This window comes from Schistocerca americana, chromosome X, assembly GCF_021461395.2.
Source record: "Schistocerca americana isolate TAMUIC-IGC-003095 chromosome X, iqSchAmer2.1, whole genome shotgun sequence".
NCBI classification, from domain to species: domain Eukaryota; kingdom Metazoa; phylum Arthropoda; class Insecta; order Orthoptera; family Acrididae; genus Schistocerca; species Schistocerca americana.
Genome location: NC_060130.1, coordinates 700,135,052 through 700,153,463, shown reverse-complemented (window position 1 = coordinate 700,153,463; position 18,412 = coordinate 700,135,052). Strand labels below are relative to the sequence as shown.

At 39.5% G+C, this 18,412-nt stretch overlaps 1 protein-coding gene across 4 annotated transcripts in view; it reads left to right on the top strand.

Annotated features, from left to right (window-relative positions):
- The window catches only part of LOC124556721 (microtubule-associated serine/threonine-protein kinase 2), a 262,482-nt gene that overhangs the window by 160,278 nt on the left and 83,792 nt on the right, over window positions 1–18,412 (top strand). For all 4 annotated transcript variants that reach the window (XM_047130713.1, XM_047130714.1, XM_047130712.1 and 1 more), the window contains exon 14: window positions 10,170–10,275. In XM_047130713.1, the coding sequence (XP_046986669.1) occupies window positions 10,170–10,275 (106 nt within the window). The remainder of the gene's footprint in view (window positions 1–10,169; window positions 10,276–18,412) is intronic.

Genomic DNA, 18,412 nt, shown 5'->3' with positions numbered 1-18,412 from the left:
CGCCGCACTGTCAAGGTAATCCCCACTCTTTGGCTAAATCGCTGGCGGGAGGCCAAATAAATAAATTTAAAAAGATCTCCACCCATCGACAGCTGACAAGCAAGTCAGTAGAAAACGCAGCTGCAGTCAACAGTTGCTCGCCTTTAGCTAGTCTGTGCTGTCGTGTAGAACAATGTCTTCACTCTTTTATTGGTATTGTTTTGACTCTGCAGTAACTCGTCGAGTTTTGAAGTACAGAAGAACTAGGAGGTTATGGATTCATCCCATGAATAGCGACAGACATTTAGGAGAGTTTCTTTCTTTATATGAAGAACTTAAAAACTATCCTGAAAATTTTTATTCAAATTACAGAATGAATCATAATACATTTCAGTATGTGCTGCAGAACATTCAAGACAAAATTTCTAAACAGGACACAAATTTTCGCAGAAGTATAACAGCAGAAGAAAAATTGTGTATAACGATAAGGTAAGATTCGTTAGTACACACTTTTTGGTTTGCAGTAGAACTTTGTACAGCATTCACTACCTCCAATTAATTGTAGTCATGCTTTTGTATTTTAAATTTCACAAACGCTTACCTCTGAGGGGAAGAGTGTTTATGGGACTCCTGAGAATCATTAGGAAGTAATTAGCTTCGTCATTTTGGGTAATGTCTTGCTGTGCCTTCAACGAAGAATCGCAGAAATACTCCTTCAGAATTTTCCAACTTTTTTCTTCTTTTTTCTTCATGATGCAGCGCTTGGCAGTGGTAATGGTTCATCATGTGGAGCCACTGATGACCTCACAGAATTCTTTTCATTTCCTTGTAAGATAGACAGATTGATAGGCGAAGAGTTTTGAGATAATGTCCTTTGACTTAGTGGTTCTATTTCCACTGATAAGGAACTGCCACAGCATAACTTTACAATGCATTATCATCTGGTAGGGACACATTTCCGTCCCTCAGTGACACTCATATGTCTCCGTTTACAAGTAAATGCGAACTATTCAGTGGCGGCAATGCCGCGATCGCTGGCAAGCTATTGTTGTAAATGCATGTAAATACGGTAGATTAAACAAATGAAATAAAAGTAATTTCTCATGTATCATTATAATAAACGTAATTTTTCCTCACTGATTGTGAAATGTGAGGTAACATCTTAAAATAAAAGACGTGTGCAGCCACACTTGTGATGAAAGCAGAAGGGAGACGCGTGATGCGTGTACTGCAGAAGCTGTAGTGCTGCTCCACAGGCTCGCTCCTGCGGTCGGCTCGCGCCGGCAATATTAAACACTCGGGATGTCGCCGGCTCGGGTCCGGGAGGCTCACGCCGTGTCGGCGCGGCCCGGCCGCCAGTGTGAACACCGCAATTCAAAACCATGAGTTTGATATCGAAGCGGGCGGCGGCCCGGCCAGGCTCGGCTCGGCCCGGCCGGCAGTGTGAACGCATTAATGCAGGGTGTATACGACCCGGGACAACCGGGAGATCCGGGAAACCCCGGGAATTTTTTCATCTGGGAGAAAATCGGGAAAAAACCCGGGAATTTTTTAGAATTCCGGGAATTTTTCATTGTTTTAGTTTTCAGTTAAATTTTTGTAATTTTGACTGGTAAGAACCGTTACTCTAACAAGGGATATTACTGTATCCCGCTACTGCAGAATAATACTTCAACAATATAACATAAAGGAGAGAAAAAAAGGAAAATAACTTAAATTGTAAAGGAAATGCACCATATACAACGACGACACACAGTCCTCATGCAAGCGTCTGCCAACAGCAAATGTGTCAAAGGCTTTACAAAGACTATGCAGTACTTCATAACAACAAATTCCATCCGATGAGCATGAAGTCACAACTGTTTACATTTGATTCGTGTTAGCAGTTACGAGTGGGCTCATGCGCATGCGAAGTTGAGTCGCGTTTTAGTAGTAGGTCCTCCCGCTTCTGGCTACAGGAATGTGGCTGTTGGCTGTGCAAACAGTGGCAGCAAGCGGCTAGATGCTGCCGGGAAAAGAGGGCACCAAATTCATATTCTCGAGGGAAAAAAACTTGTTTCACAAAGCGCCTAGCATCCAGCGTACGTTGATCTATCGATCATTTATATGATTTTGAAACGCATCCCTGTTGGTTTTTGAACAGTTTTGAATACATTTTAAGTTCATTTCTGAATGAATCATAAGTTGATTTTTGAATGAGTGCATAGTGTATGTGATGTCTCTGTCAGGAGAATCCTCGTCGCACCTAGAAATAATCTTTCCGCAGACAAAAGGAGATGGGGCTATATGAGCTGAGCGGAGTAAAGCCAAACGGATGAATGCCAATCGCTGTTGTATTATGTGCTTGATTGGGTTTTCGAATGATCAGCGTTGTTATAATTGCTAGCGAAATCCATAGATTCAGTCTACCAGAATGGAACTAAACGACTACAGGAATAACAAGTGAGAAAGATTACGTATTATCTTCTTGTTGTATCCAAGAAAATGAAATTTTGAAAGAAAATTTTTGGCCAGATCGCATCACTAGTAAGGACCAGTTGTACAGTCCCCGGCTAGCAACCGCTTAACTTCTATTTTGGAAGTAACGCAGAAAACATTTTGTACGAATATGTAACAACGCTCACCGCAGAATAATCACGGGGTAACCAAACCAGAATTGGTGATGACAAGATTGTTTGTTAGAACGAGGAAGCAGAGGAAACGGGGACATTACACAAATTATGGAAGAATAAGACGATTCCAAATTTATATAAAAATTTCGTAATACTACTTTTCGATCTCATGCTTGAGAAACTGGTGCGTATGAATTAAATGTGAAACTATTTCCTAACATAAAGCTTTTTGCTTGTAGTAGGCCTGATAGGCATTTGATATTGTTACTTCGTGAATTATATTCTGCCGTGTTATAAAAATGACCGTTTGTGCCAATACAGTCTTGCTTATTTGGTGTGTGTTACAAAATTGCTGCAATATTAGAAAGGCCTATTTTGTTTTATCTAGCATACAGTGACAAAATAGACGTAATGAGATCGAGAAACCACGCCAGTCTTGGGTATTATTAGTGTTAACAGCATTTTCAGTATCAGATAACGAATTTTCTATTTTTCATGTAGCAAAATGATTGACGAACTTTGGTGAGGTAGTAGATTCTTGCGTAGAAAGGAAAGCACGCCATGTAAAGCTGTAGCAAGATTAGAGAGAAAAAAATTCTAGGCCGTAAGGATTGAAGAAGTGTGTCCTTGTTTGTCCCTTGCCTCTATTGGTTTTAAGTATCCTGTATTTAATTTTATGTCACACAAAACAGCAAGTTATCAGCTAACAGACAATAAAGAGTGCAAATTTTCTGAAGATTTAAAGTACTCCCGATTACAAATAATCCCATCCGTTATGAATGAAGAGTTAAAAAAAATAATAAAAAAGAGGGGCAGGCTGTCAAACCAGCCGACTGGGAGCAGGAGAGGCACCACAGGACATTCCAATTTCCTCTGTCCTGAATATAGTTTGATGGCATCGCTTACAAAATATGCACCTTCCAATTCCACAGAGTGAAATACAGTGATATGCGATAGAAGAATGCTGTGTGAAGAGGCATGGCACTGCACATTGGCACACTTAAGACCAAATAACAAGTCATACATTTTCTCGAACACACATGTTTTATGTTTCAAACTTTTCAGAATGATATGCCCTACAAGATGCACATAATTTTGTAAATTCGATTTTTTAAAATATTGACCCGGTTCGCAAACATCGTAGCTCCGGGTCTGATAGTTATAATGGGTAGTCTCCACGTGACCCGTGTTTACGTTTAGTAATTTTGCTGTTTCCCCTTCTTTTACTCTCACGTCAAATGAAAACAAAACGGATATCTGTGGCCGGGAGGTATCAAGTGAATTGTAATACATTCACATAATTACGAAAGGCTTAAATATTTAATTAGTTTCAGATTTAATTTTATTTTCACCTTTCGGACAGTCAAGCATTAATCGCCTTGCGGAACAATCAAGTTATTTTTGTCTGTTTGCTAAAGAAATTGGGCTTTTATTAACCTTTTCCGCAGAGGCAGTCAATGTATTTGAAATGAAATTTTTAATTCCACAGTACTGGCTAATTTCAACTGTTCGCTGTGTTTCAAGTGCACGTTTTCATCTTCTAGCACGTATGGCATTATGCCATAATAAAGAACCAAACATGATGTCATACAGTACTGGTGCTCCAAGAAATTTTACACCCCGAAAACCACACTGAAAAGCTTAATGCTGCGTTCACACTGCCGGCCGAGCCTGGCCGGGCCGCCGCCCGCTTCGATATCAAACACATGGTTTTGAATTGCGGTGTTCAAACTGGCGGCCGGGCCGCGCCGACACGGCGTGAGCCTCCCGGAGCCGAGCCGGCGACATCCCGAGTGTTTAATATTGCCGGCGCGAGCCGACCGCAGGCGCGAGCCTGTGGAGCAGCACTACAGCTTCTGCAGTACACGCATCACGCGTCTCCCTTCTGCTTTCATCACAAGTGTGACTGCACACGTCTTTTATTTTAAGATGTTACCTCACATTTCACAATCAGTGAGGAAAAATTACGTTTATTATAATGATACATGAGAAATTACTTTTATTTCATTTATTTAATTTACCGTATTTACATGCATTTACAACAATAGCTTGCCAGCGATCGCGGCATTGCCGCCACTGAATAGTTCGCATTTACTTGTAAACGGAGACAGATATGAGTGTCACTGAGGGACGGAAATGTGTCCCTACCAGATGATAATGCATTGTAAAGTCATGCTGTGGCAGTTCCTTATCAGTGGAAATAGAACCACTAAGTCAAAGGACATTATCTCAAAACTCTTCGCCTATCAATCTGTCCATCTTACAAAGTAATGAAAAGAATTCTGTGAGGTCATCAGTGGCTCCACATGATGAACCATCACCACTGCCAAGCGCTGCATCATGAAGAAAAAAGAAGAAAAAAGTTGGAAAATTCTGAAGGAGTATTTCTGCGATTCTTCGTTGAAGGCACAGCAAGACATTACCCAAAATGACGAAGCTAATTACATCCTAATGATTCTCAGGAGTCCCATAAACTCTCTTCCCCTCAGAGGTAAGCGTTTGTGAATTTTAAAATACTAAAGCATGACTGCAATTAATTGGAGGTAGTGAATGCTGTACAAAGTTCTACTGCAAACCAAAAAGTGTGTACTAACGAATCTTACCTTATCGTTATACACAATTTTTCTTCTGCTGTTATACTTCTGCGAAAATTTGTGTCCTGTTTAGAAATTTTGTCTTGAATGTTCTGCAGCACATACTGAAATGTATTATGATTCATTCTGTAATTTGAATAAAAATTTTCAGGATAGTTTTTAAGTTCTTCATATAAAGAAAGAAACTCTCCTAAATGTCTGTCGCTATTCATGGGATGAATCCATAACCTCCTAGTTCTTCTGTACTTCAAAACTCGACGAGTTACTGCAGAGTCAAAACAATACCAATAAAAGAGTGAAGACATTGTTCTACACGACAGCACAGACTAGCTAAAGGCGAGCAACTGTTGACTGCAGCTGCGTTTTCTACTGACTTGCTTGTCAGCTGTCGATGGGTGGAGATCTTTTTAAATTTATTTATTTGGCCTCCCGCCAGCGATTTAGCCAAAGAGTGGGGATTACCTTGACAGTGCAGCGCAGCCCGCAAAGGAAGAAAAAAAAAACGATGAAGAACAATGAAACGCACATCTGTGCCGATCTACAGTAGTTTCATTAACTCTCCATCATTTTTTCTGTCAAAGTAGACAACGAGACTACAGAATTGCGCTTCAGTTATCTTTTAGTTCGAAATACGAAATGTACATCATACTAATTGTAGGATGTTGATGACAAATAATTGTTTGTCTTTTGTGATGCAACGTGTGGCCAATTATAAAAGCATAGCAGATGATTGTCCAGTAGCAGAGGGAAAAATTCTTATACATTTGGATTTATCTAGAGAATGAGACCATTAAAATAATAAGAGGGACCAGCACTAGGTCTGCGCTGATCACTAGTAATTAGTTTTTTTCTGTGCTGCATTATATGACTACACTAAACCAAGCTGTAACCGCGCGAACTCCGTGGCTTGCGGACGCGGCACTGACGCCACTGAATAGCTCGCATTACTTGAGACCAGAGACAGATATCAGTATCATTATCATTTCAAAAACTTTTTGGTACTTTTAGCTACATTTCTTTCCCAACAATGTATGGTCTAAAACGGATCTAACAGTAAGCTACCCGCTACATAACTTTTTCACTACAAGATTTGTAAATCAAGTGCACAACGTTGACAAATAGCATCATTTCACAATGACTGTTAAGAAATATGGAAAGATAAATGATTCAATACGGAGCTAAGATGTTGCACTACCACGTGTACAAAAATCAGATTCTTTAGCCGCATGCTTTCTTCAAAATCGGTTGGGAAGCGTAACGAAACTAAGAAATCACGCGAAACGAAAAGTAGACTTTTTCTTCTTTCACGACGTAAGTAACGCTTTTAAGGAAAAAAGAAGTTCATAAAACGTTGTGGCGAAGTCTTATATACCGCTAAGAATTTTTAAAACATGAAAATCGGAGAAGTGGATTTTCCCCCATTTCGCCGTCCCGGCTCGGCGCGGCGCGCAATGTGAATGCACTACTCGTCGGCCTGAGCCAGTACGCGTCAGCCCGGCCCGGCTGGCAGTGTGAACGCAGCCTGATATCAGGTCGTGGTCTACTTCATTGGGAATATGGACATACGAATGTGTACTTTAAGTTGCAGTTTAAATGTGCACATTTTAGTATGGTTCTCGAAATTATGATGCTCTTGGAGTACCCTGTGATGTCTTGCTCCTTTTACAACAGAATGTAAGATCTTTTAATGTTTTACATGTACGTACATACGGGCTTCCTACATCATGGTAGCTGCGCAAGCGCGGTGTCGCCTGTTACCTGGCACTCTATGGCAAATGCTGAAACGAACCTATTTCTAACAGGTCGCGGAAAAATATTGGGAATGCTGGTTTGAAAAGCGTTACTTTCAAAGTAAATATCCTTTAACATAAGTTGGACTATGTGCGAGAATGTACCATGAATTTCTTAAATTACAGAGCGTTTGAGTCTCATTTAAAAATCAACTCTTTGATGACGAGCCATTTAGAAGAATTTCGAACCCTGAAGATCAGACATTTATGTCATTATTAAAAATTTTACTGGCACATTTGTGTGATATACCTTCAAGTGTAAGTAAAAAAATCAACATTATATGCGAAGTAGCTTCTCTTGCCGTTTATTAACCTTAGAGACCAATATTATATGTGAAAGCTTTTCTTTTCTTGTAGCAACACGGTGTATATTAATTTAAACCATTAACTTGTGTGTTACCAGTACTTAACAATGATGTTGCTATTGGCTGACTACATCACACACCCTATGCTTTAAATATTCACTGTCATCAGCTGGCGAGATCACGTGACACGAGCTATGACTGGCTTACAAAAGCACATCGCAATCTCGATTTCAGTGATTCGGAAAGTAACATGCAGTGTTTGGTGGAATTCCGATGTATACTTTCGTAATACGAAAATACGCAGCGTACATGTTGTTGCACATCAAAGATGTTTCCAAAACGTGTCTTTTTCCTGAGTTTCGTTTTATAAAGTGCCGGAAAATTCTACGCACGTGTCCAAAACCATAACCATTCAAAGGATTGATAAGTTTTTGCAGTTCCGAACGAAAATATACTGTTACTTAGGACAGAAAAAGTGTGTTTTTACCCGGGAAAAAGTTTATTTTTAACCGGGAAAAGTCCGGGAATTTTTTTTTCCTTGTCCACATATACACCCTGCTAATGCGATGAGACCGATGACCTCACTGTCTGGTCTCCTCCCCCAAACAGCCCAACCCAACGTACATTAGGTATAATGCTCTGTAGAAGAAGAGACATTTGGACGTCTATATGTTTCCATTGTGGATGCCCTGGTAAGATACTGCAGAGAAGGAATGTGAGATTTCAATTACTAATGTGCCACCAGTCCTGTTCATGCCTTTCAGCTGTGGACAGTTGTAGTTGTTTTGTGGGACAAAGGCCATCACCGTACCCTGGACGAGGTTGCTTTCCAACACATTGCAGCTGTTTGTCATTGCTGTACAGAGGTGCCAGCTGCTCACATAGCCACTGAATTCAAGAAAACTAAATGAGGTGACTATCTGTGGAGGTGAGGCTGCCACAGATAAAAATTCTGAATGAATGACAGTCCCCAAGATGTCAGGAAATCTCATCAACGACTAACCTGTCCAGGTGCTAGTAGTTTTAGGTGCTCCTTTTCTGGATATCAGATACATATCATCATAAGCTAAAGAAGTCATATTCTGTGATATGAAAGCGATTTTGCTGAACGCCGTAAGTGGGAAATACATCCAACTGACAGGAACATATCTTGCAAGAATAACTATCTATGACAAAATACAGCCTTTTAATTTGTCATTTCATTTGAATGTAGTCATTAGATTATTCTTGTATGAGACTTCTTGCAGGCATAACAAGCAGGTGTTGAATGAGGAAGATAAGAGTTCCAGATTGATAAAGCTGTTCCAATGAGCGATAACTCCATGCATTGGCCAGTGTGATACAGGCCAGGAGACTTGTTATGCCTTTTTACGCCTGTGTAAAAAGTGGGAGTATTGGAAAAGTTGCTGAAATGTTTCTTGGGCCATATTGTATCCTTCATTCATCAAAAGTCTCATACAAAATCGAAGGGTATGACTCTTCATTGAAAAGACAAAAGCACAGAGACATCCTCTGTATTCTTTGTATGAAGCCCTACTATGGTCCAGAATGCAGATTGGTGCAGAGAGGTTCAAGGAACTGGAGACCCACTCAAAGATCGCGAAGCTCCGATGAGAGCTACCTTTGATGATGCATGTCTCAAGGAAGAGGAGCTAACAACGTGGCCAGAATGTGAGTATCTGCGAGTATGCCATGCAGAGGACCATTGACAAGATCTAGACCAAGGGTGCAGAAGTCAGTTCCATTGAGAACTTTTGAAACAGTGGGTTGCTGTTTCTCTGGGAGAGGAAGCACTGTAGCGAGATATGGTGCATGAAATTTGGCTCAGTGTTAAGGTCAGTGGCTAATGTGCTGCAGGTCGCCAGCTGAAACCCAACCACCATCAGTTACTTGTTGTTTGGTATTTATCATTTCTGGATGGTTCTTGAAATATCTTGTGTAGCAGCACTCCCCATCCAGAAGTTCAGTTCTGTTCTGACTGTACATTCTGTTCTGGCTGGGTAATAAATGTGCTTTTAGTGCTTTGTTTTAGTTTGATGACACAGCTTTAGGATTTGGACTTGAATGAGATTATGACAAAGTATCTACTAATGCATTCACAGTTCATATTATAGTGCTGCCCTCAGCTGTTTGAGAAAATGCAACAGTGGTCTAGAGTTTAAATTTGGAATTAATTCTTTGTACAAAAATTGTTTCTAGGCTCATATGACCTTATCTATGTTTTTCATCCGAACACACAACATTATGTAGATTTACTGCAGTTACTTGCTTTTTGTGCTTGGAACCTTTGCAGCATAGATGTACAGTGTGCCAGATAGATAGGGCAGAGTTTCAAAATAGCATATACGAATGTTGAACTGTTCTCTTAATTCTTATTGTGTCATTTTCTGGCAGATAATAATTCAGATATTGTATCTGGGGCAATAAAAACACAACAGTGTAATGCATAAGACATCTGTGGCGAAGGACTGGACTAAAAGGGTGCTAATTTAGAAGTATCTCAAAAAGAGGAAAACCACTTGAAAAGAACAATTTCTTTTGCAGTTTACATTGGTCTCTTATTTGCAATAATTACACCACTCAATCAAAAGATGCCGAAAACAGATTTTTTAAAAGCAGTAATTTTTGTTGTTTATATTTTTGAATCTTGTTGTTTGTCTACTACTCCCAAGTCTTGAGTAAAGCAATTTCAATCAGTGGAAACTAAACTTATTATACAGAAACTCTAAAGAATGTCACTTGACAAAAAATCTGTGCACCCACATAAGCTGTTAACCTCCTTTATATGTTTTAATGTGTTATTATTATTATTATTATTATTATTATTATTATTATTATTATTGTCTGTGAAGAAAAACTTATTTCATGCTTGGTTTCTTTTTTTTACAGTGGCAACTAATCTGTATGAAGGCTACATTGACAAGGAAACCAAGCAGTTTTCTGACAAACAAGTTTATGGAACACCGGAATACATTGCACCAGAAGTTATACTGAGGTAATTTCCACACCGAATAGTTCAGCCTTCTTCTGTATAGTGCATGTGCTTGATGACACAGATTTTAAAATGAATGATGTTCAGCAGTTACGTCTCTAATGGAACCAAATTCTGAGTAGACTGACAGGCAATCTTGAAATCTGAGTTAGTGTTGTGTAGGATTTTGTAAACTTCCATTGCTTGGATTTCAACTATAGTCCATTTAAAATTACTTGATAATTGACATCTATAACTTGTCGCTACAGTGCTGCCACATCGGCCACTGACTACTGCTCAGTTATGTGTAACACACAGACAAGACAAGTTACTTCACAAATGCTGTTAATGTGTAACGTGGTGTAAGTGGTGACAGCAAGGTATGTCAAAAATGGGAGGTGCTTTGTTGACAGCTGATTTTGAGTTACCAATGACTGAACTGCAGAAGGAGATGGGTTTTGTTACAAATCACAATTGCTTTGTTCACGGCAACCATTACAAGCAAACTCAAGACAGAGAATGTTCAGTTTCAGTGTGAAAAGCAAACTCTAATGTCTCACTATCGTTTTTTACGTGAAACTGTCCTCAAACTTGCTGCACGAGCTGCCATGTTACCACAACTGATGAGCCGTCCTCATTGGCACTTGGTTGCAGATTATGGATGACAAAGGCAGATTCCAGATGAAAAAAGAATGATAGGTAGAAAAATAAGAGAAAATAAAAAAAAGTCAGTATGATGCTAAAAATGACATGACAAAGAATTAGAACTAAAGTTTCACGGCACTTGATGAACGACCTCCAACATGGCAGGTTAATATGCTCCATTGAGCTAAACTACGTCACAGAGGCAAGTTATTGTATATTTGACTGTGATCACCCAGTCACAATGATGAATTGTAGCCTCAAAAACTCAGTTTCATGCAATGTTTTGTGAAGCTTATATAATGTAAGCTGATCTCGGTGATTATGATAACCGCATATGCGATCCTGAATCACATCTTGTGCGGAAATATCGAATAGTATTTAGTTACTGCTATGTGTAAAGTGTCTGTATTTCATTTGCATAGTTTTTTGTGTGTATTGTTTGTGGTGTGGTTATCATGTGTGATGAAACACTAAATAAAAGTGCCAGGTCCATAATTTGGGATCCAAACACATCAAAAAAGAATGCCAGACAAGGAATTGAAAATGAACTGACAGATTGTTCTGGCAGCTTGGCAACAGCGAATGGTTTGGGTGTGAAATTAAGCACTCTGATTGGAGGAAACCAGCTCGAACACCTGAAGTGTCAGCTATCAAGTAATTTTAATCAGACTATAGTGTGAGGACGTTTTAATAAGTATAATTCTGTTTTACTATAAACTTGATTTGGCTGTAGGCTTGGTGGTTTTTTGGTCCAGAAAAATCTACTTAAATCCCTCTGTTGGTTCTAGTATGATTTTTCTGAGTTTTGATGTGCTTTTAACTTTAACATAAATATTTGTGTGTGTAAAAAAAAAAAAAAAAAAAAAAAAAAAAAAAAAAAGGTATGTAGTTTGGACCACTTATGTAACTATTGCACTTGCCTCCTCCAGACCCTCTTCATTTCCATTAACTGGCTGATTTCTTTGATTGGCTTATCGAGTGAAGACAAAATCATAAAAATTTCCAGTTTATTGTTTGTTAACTTGCTTTACTTTAGGTGCAATGTAAGATATCCCTTTGACTGCAGGGAGGTGTTGAATTGTCATGTAATGGGCCGCAAGTACTTGATTTCAACATATTACTTCTGTGCTAAATGCATTTCCTGATCCACTTGACAGTTTTCAAGACACGATATTTTACAATTAGGCAGTCATTAGTGTCTGTGTTCAGAACCTGAGTTCGGAACTTCCTTTGCAGTCAAGATATTAAAATCTATGGTGGTGTATAACTTCAGTGAAACACATAGCTGAACAGTATTCAGTAACTTAATGTTTAATTTGGAAATACTGTTGTTGTAACATAGTGGAAAATCAATGAGAAAATTGTCCGAAAGCAAGAAGATCCATTTTCGTGTTTTATGACTTTAAATGTTACCACCATCAAAGCTTTGCTATTCATAATCTCCCCCCATGAACCATGGACCTTGCCGTTGGTGGGGAGGCTTGCGTGCCTCAGCGATACAGAGGGCCGTACCGTAGGTGCAACCACAACGGAGGGGTATCTGTTGAGAGGCCAGACAAACATGTGGTTCCTGAAGAGGGGCAGCAGCCTTTTCAGTAGTTGTAGGGGCAACAGTCTGGATGATTGACTGATCTGGCCTTGTAACATTAACCAAAACGGCCTTGCTGTGCTGGTACTGTGAACGGCTGAAAGCAAGGGGAAACTACAGCCGTAATTTTTCCCGGGGACATGCAGCTTTACTGTATGATTATATGATGATGGCGTCCTCTTGGGTAAAATATTCCGGAGGTAAAATAGTCCCACATTCGGATCTCCGGTCGGGGACTACTCAAGAGGACGTCGTTATCAGGAGAAAGAAAACTGACATTCTACGGATCGGAGCGTGGAATGTCAGATCCCTTAATCGGGCAGGTAGATTAGAAAATTTAAAAAGGGAAATGGATAGGTTAAAGTTAGATATAGTGGGAATTAGTGAAGTTCGGTGGCAGGAGGAACAAGGCTTTTGGTCAGGTGATTACAGGGTTATAAATACAAAATCAAATAGGGGTAATGCAGGAGTAGGTTTAATAATGAATAAAAAAATAGGAGTGTGGGTTAGCTACTACAAACAGCATAGTGAACGCATTATTGTGGCCAAGATAGACACAAAGCCCATGCCTACTACAGTAGTACAAGTTTATATGCCAACTAGCTCTGCAGATGATGAAGAAATTGATGAAATGTATGACGAGATAAAAGAAATTATTCAGGTAGTGAAGGGAGACGAAAATTTAATAGTCATGGGTGACTGGAATTCGTCAGTAGGAAAAGGGAGAGAAGGAAACATAGTAGGTGGATATGGATTGGGGGGAAGAAATGAAAGAGGAACCCGCCTCGTAGAATTTTGCACAGAGCATAACTTAATCATAGCGAACACTTGGTTCAAGAATCATGAAAGAAGGTTGTATACCTGGAAGAATCCAGGAGCTACTAAAAGGTATCAGATAGATTACATAATGGCAAGACAGAGATTTAGGAACCAGGTTTTAAATTGTAAGACATTTCCAGGGGCAGATGTGGATTCTGACCACAATCTATTGGTTATGAACAGCAGATTGAAACTGAAGAAACTGCAAAAAGGCGGGAATTTAAGGAGATGGGACCTGGATAAACTGAAAGAACCAGAGGTTGTAGAGAGTTTCAGGGAGAGCATAAGGGAACAATTGACAGGAATGGGGGAAAGAAATACAGTAGAAGAAGAATGGGTAGCTCTGAGGGATGAAGTAGTGAAGACAGCAGAGGATCAAGTAGGTAAAAAGATGAGGGCTAATAGAAATCCTTGGGTAACAGAAGAAATATTAAATTTAATTGATGAAAGGAGAAAATATAAAAATGCAGTAAATGAAGCAGGCAAAAAGGAATACAAACGTCTCAAAAATGAGATCGACAGGAAGTGCAAAATGGCTAAGCAGGGATGGCTAGAGGACAAATGTAAGGATGTAGAGGCTTGTCTCACTAGGGGTAAGATAGATACTGCCTACAGGAAAATTAAAGAGACCTTTGGAGAGAAGAGAACCACTTGTATGAATATCAAGAGCTCAGATGGGAACCCAGTTCTAAGCAAAGAAGGGAAGGCAGAAAGGTGGAAGGAGTATATAGAGGGTTTATACAAGGGCGATGTACTTGAGGACAATATTATGGAAATGGAAGAGGATGTAGATGAAGATGAAATGGGAGATAAGATACTGCGTGAAGAGTTTGACAGAGCACTGAAAGACCTGAGTCGAAACAAGGCCCCGGGAGTAGACAACATTCCATTAGAACTACTGATGGCCTTGGGAGAACCAGTCATGACAAAACTCTACCATCTGGTGAGCAAGATGTATGAGACAGGCGAAATACCCACAGACTTCAAGAAGAATATAATAATTCCAATCTCAAAGAAAGCAGGTGTTGACAGATGTGAAAATTACCGAACTATCAGTTTAATAAGTCACAGCTGCAAAATACTAACGCGAATTCTTTACAGACGAATGGAAAAACTGGTAGAAGCGGACCTCGGGGAAGATCAGTTTGGATTCCGTAGAAATGTTGGAACACGTGAGGGAATACTAACCTTACGACTTATCTTAGAAGAAAGATTAAGAAAAGGCAAACCTATGTTTCTAGCATTTGTAGACTTAGAGAAAGTTTTTGACAACGTTGACTGGAATACTCTCTTTCAAATTCTGAAGGTGGCAGGTGTAAAATACAGGGAGCGAAAGGCTATTTACAATTTGTACAGAAAGCAGATGGCAGTTATAAGAGTCGAGGGGCATGAAAGGGAAGCAGTGGTTGCGAAAGGAGTGAGACAGGGTTGTAGCCTCTCCCCGATGTTATTCAATCTGTATATTGAGCAAGCAGTAAAGGAAACAAAAGAAAAATTCGGAGTAGGTATTAAAATTCATGGAGAAGAAGTAAAAACTTTGAGGTTCGCCGATGACATTGTAATTCTGTCAGAGACAGCGAAGGACTTGGAAGAGCAGTTGAATGGAATGGACAGTGTCTTGAAAGGAGGATATAAGATGAACATCAACAAAAGCAAAACGAGGATAATGGAATGTAGTCAAATTAAATCGGGTGATGCTGAGGGGATTAGATGAGGAAATGAGACACTTAAAGTAGTAAAGGAGTTTTGCTATCTAGGGAGTAAAATAACTGATGATGGTCGAAGTAGGGAGGATATAAAATGTATACTGACAATGGCAAGGAAATCGTTTCTGAAGAAGAGAAATTTGTTAACATCGAGTATAGATTTAAGTGTCAGGAAGTCGTTTCTGAAAGTATTTGTATGGAGTGTAGCCATGTATGGAAGTGAAACATGGACGATAACCAGTTTGGACAAGAAGAGAATAGAAGCTTTCGAAATGTGGTGCTACGGAAGAATGCTGAAGATAAGGTGGGTAGATCACGTTACTAATGAGGAGGTATTGAATAGGATTGGGGAGAAGAGAAGTTTGTGGCACAACTTGACTAGAAGAAGGGATCGGTTGGTAGGACGTGTTTTGAGGCATCAAGGGATCACAAATTTAGCATTGGAGGGCAGCGTGGAGGGTAAAAATCGTAGAGGGAGACCAAGAGATGAATACACTAAGCAGATTCAGAAGGATGTAGGTTGCAGTAGGTACTGGGAGATGAAGAAGCTTGCACAGGATAGAGTAGCATGGAGAGCTGCATCAAACCAGTCTCAGGCCTGAAGACCACAACAACAACAACAATCTCTGATTCATCAGATTTTCATAAACTGGGCAAGTGCATTTAGAAATTGAACTCCATTCTTACTTTGCATTGATGAATTACTTTGATGCAAAATATCTCCACTAAGGCCGATTCTTACTCACATTTTCAGTCACCTCCAATCCCTTCACTTTTTGCAGTTGCCAGAATGCCATGAACTTGTTGCTTCCTCACCTCTTTGATTGCGTTATAAACATGAATTAACAGCTGACAAAGTTCAATAGGTTTCCACATACAGAAGAAAAATGACTATACACAGTTCTTTTATTTTTACTTTTTAAAAATATTTTTGCAGATATTTATAGTGTTCACATGGACACCATATTACTGCAATGCAGTTAGCAACCAACAATTTATTTGCTTCTTTTTAAAGTTTTGTGTGTAAAATATGGTCTCCACATTTTCTCGAGTATTGACCCTAATTGTCCAAATCTGATGATCATTACAGCCCTATGTGAGCAGTTAAATGCATAAAGACTGGTAGTTTTTGGGATTCAGATATACTTTGGTTTTGTTTCATCATTTGCAAGTGGTACATTTGTGAGCAAGGTATTGTGAACATCCACATGTCATGTGAGCCTAAAATGCGTAGTGTTGATGTTGTGATGGCGCATTTCTTACATTCCAGGATGAATTCGAGTTAAATGCCTTAAACAGGTGTACATGAGTTATGTTGTGTACAATAAGTAACACATAAGCTGGGGCACCGAGCGAGGTGGCGCAGTGGTTAGCACACTGGACTCGCATTCGGGAGGACGACGGTTCAATCCCGTCTCCGGCCATCCTGATTTAGGTTTTCCGTGATTTCCCTAAATCGTTTCAGGCGAATGCCGAGATGGTTCCTTTGAAAGGGCACGGCCGATTTCCTTCCCAATCCTTCCCTAACCCGAGCTTGCGCTCCGTCTCTAATGACCTCGTTGTCGACGGGACGTTAAACACTAACCACCACCACTTAAGCTGGGGCACAGCTTTCTCTCAAAAGGTATTTGTTTGTCTTAATGTAGCAAATCTTTGTGTGAGTGCACAGATCTGTTTCTTATAATTAATTTGCTTTTCAATGTGAATACATTTTTCCACTTACAGTTTTTCTCTTTAACAGTAAGAGCATCATTCAGCTGTAGATGAAAGTAGGGTATGTCAGACCATTACTAAGAATTTGAAAGATGCGTTAGATTCTGAATTTAGTTAAAAAAAAGGAAGATCTCCCTCATAGGTAGCAGTCATTAACAGGGTGTTGGCCAACATATGCTGGAGAACCTAGGATCAGAGTACCAGGTCACAAGTATTGTAAAACCTAGTGCCATCCTTGGCCAGGTAATTGAGGCTATTGAGACACTTGCTAGTGATTTGAATAAATGGGATCAGGTATTAATAGCTGGGGAGCAGGCAACAGCTTGGACATGAAACTCGGGCACAAATGTGAGCTTGTTGCTACTGGTTTCGGGTGAGCTCATATTGGTGCTCTACCACTTGCTGCTATTGGCAGATGGCAATAGAAAAGACATGACCTACACCTTAACAGGAGGTAGGTAGATAAATTAGCTGAACTGATTGCTGAAAATATGGGGCTGAGGAAGGGGGGGGGGTAGAATTTATGTGATTATGAGTGAGAGAGAGATTTTTGTAGTCTAAATACCTCATTCGGACAGATTAAGAGTGTTTCAAATAAATTAAGTGTAGCACAAGAAATAAACTTGTTTGATTAAGCCACTGGACAATGAGGACTGGAAATGAATGATTTGGAGTGATAAATCCCAGTATACTATGTGGGGATGTGATGGAAGATTTGGGTATGGCAGATACCTTGAGAACATTACCTATCAACATGTGTAGTGCCAACAGTGAAGTACAGATGAGGTGGTGTTACAATATGGAATATTTTTCGTAGTTGGGTATGGTCTCCTTATTGTACTTAAGAAGTGTACAGTAGAGGAACAGTTTGGAGACTTCGGTTTGTTTGTATCAGCATGACAATCCACCCTGCCATAAAGCACCATTTGGGAAACAATGGTTTGTATACAATAACATTGCTGAAATAGACTGGTCTGCCTGAAGTTCTACCTGAACACCTTTGGAATGAGTTAGATCATCAGCTTTGCTCCACACCCAGAATCTTAACATCACTATCTTCTCTGGTTTTTGGGTCTTGTGGAAGAATCAAATCATAATTAGTCTGTGCTCTGCCAAAGCAAAAATATCTTAAGTGAAGTACTGAAATCCAGTTCTTCAAATATTTGCAATGTATTCAGTCATGTATGTAATGCATCACTATCACAGAGGAAATTTCTGGACAGACTGAAATCTACTATGGTCAGACTCCTTTACAAAAAAAAGTAGTAAGACAGATAGTAATAATTACTGGCCAGTCTCACTACTTCCCTCCATGAAGATAGTGGAAAAATTATGTACACAAAAACCATGGCACAAATCCTCTAAAAATATTTTACTTACTCAGTCTCAATTTGGTTGCCAAAAGGGTCTCGTCGCATAATATGTTATTGTTCAATTCACAAATAAAGTTATACAAAATTTAAGTGACAAAATATTGTGAACTGGTATTTTTGGTGACACAGTAGTCTCCTATATAATGTCAAATATTGTGGTACCAGAGATATAGATGGTAACTGGTTTATTACTAGGAGGATGCGCTGTGTCACATTAAGAAACCCAGAGAGTGTACACAATGAAACAGCATCTTTATAATGGTACATAATCACTACAGGTGTACCACATTAATATATATTGAGTATTCTCTTACTAT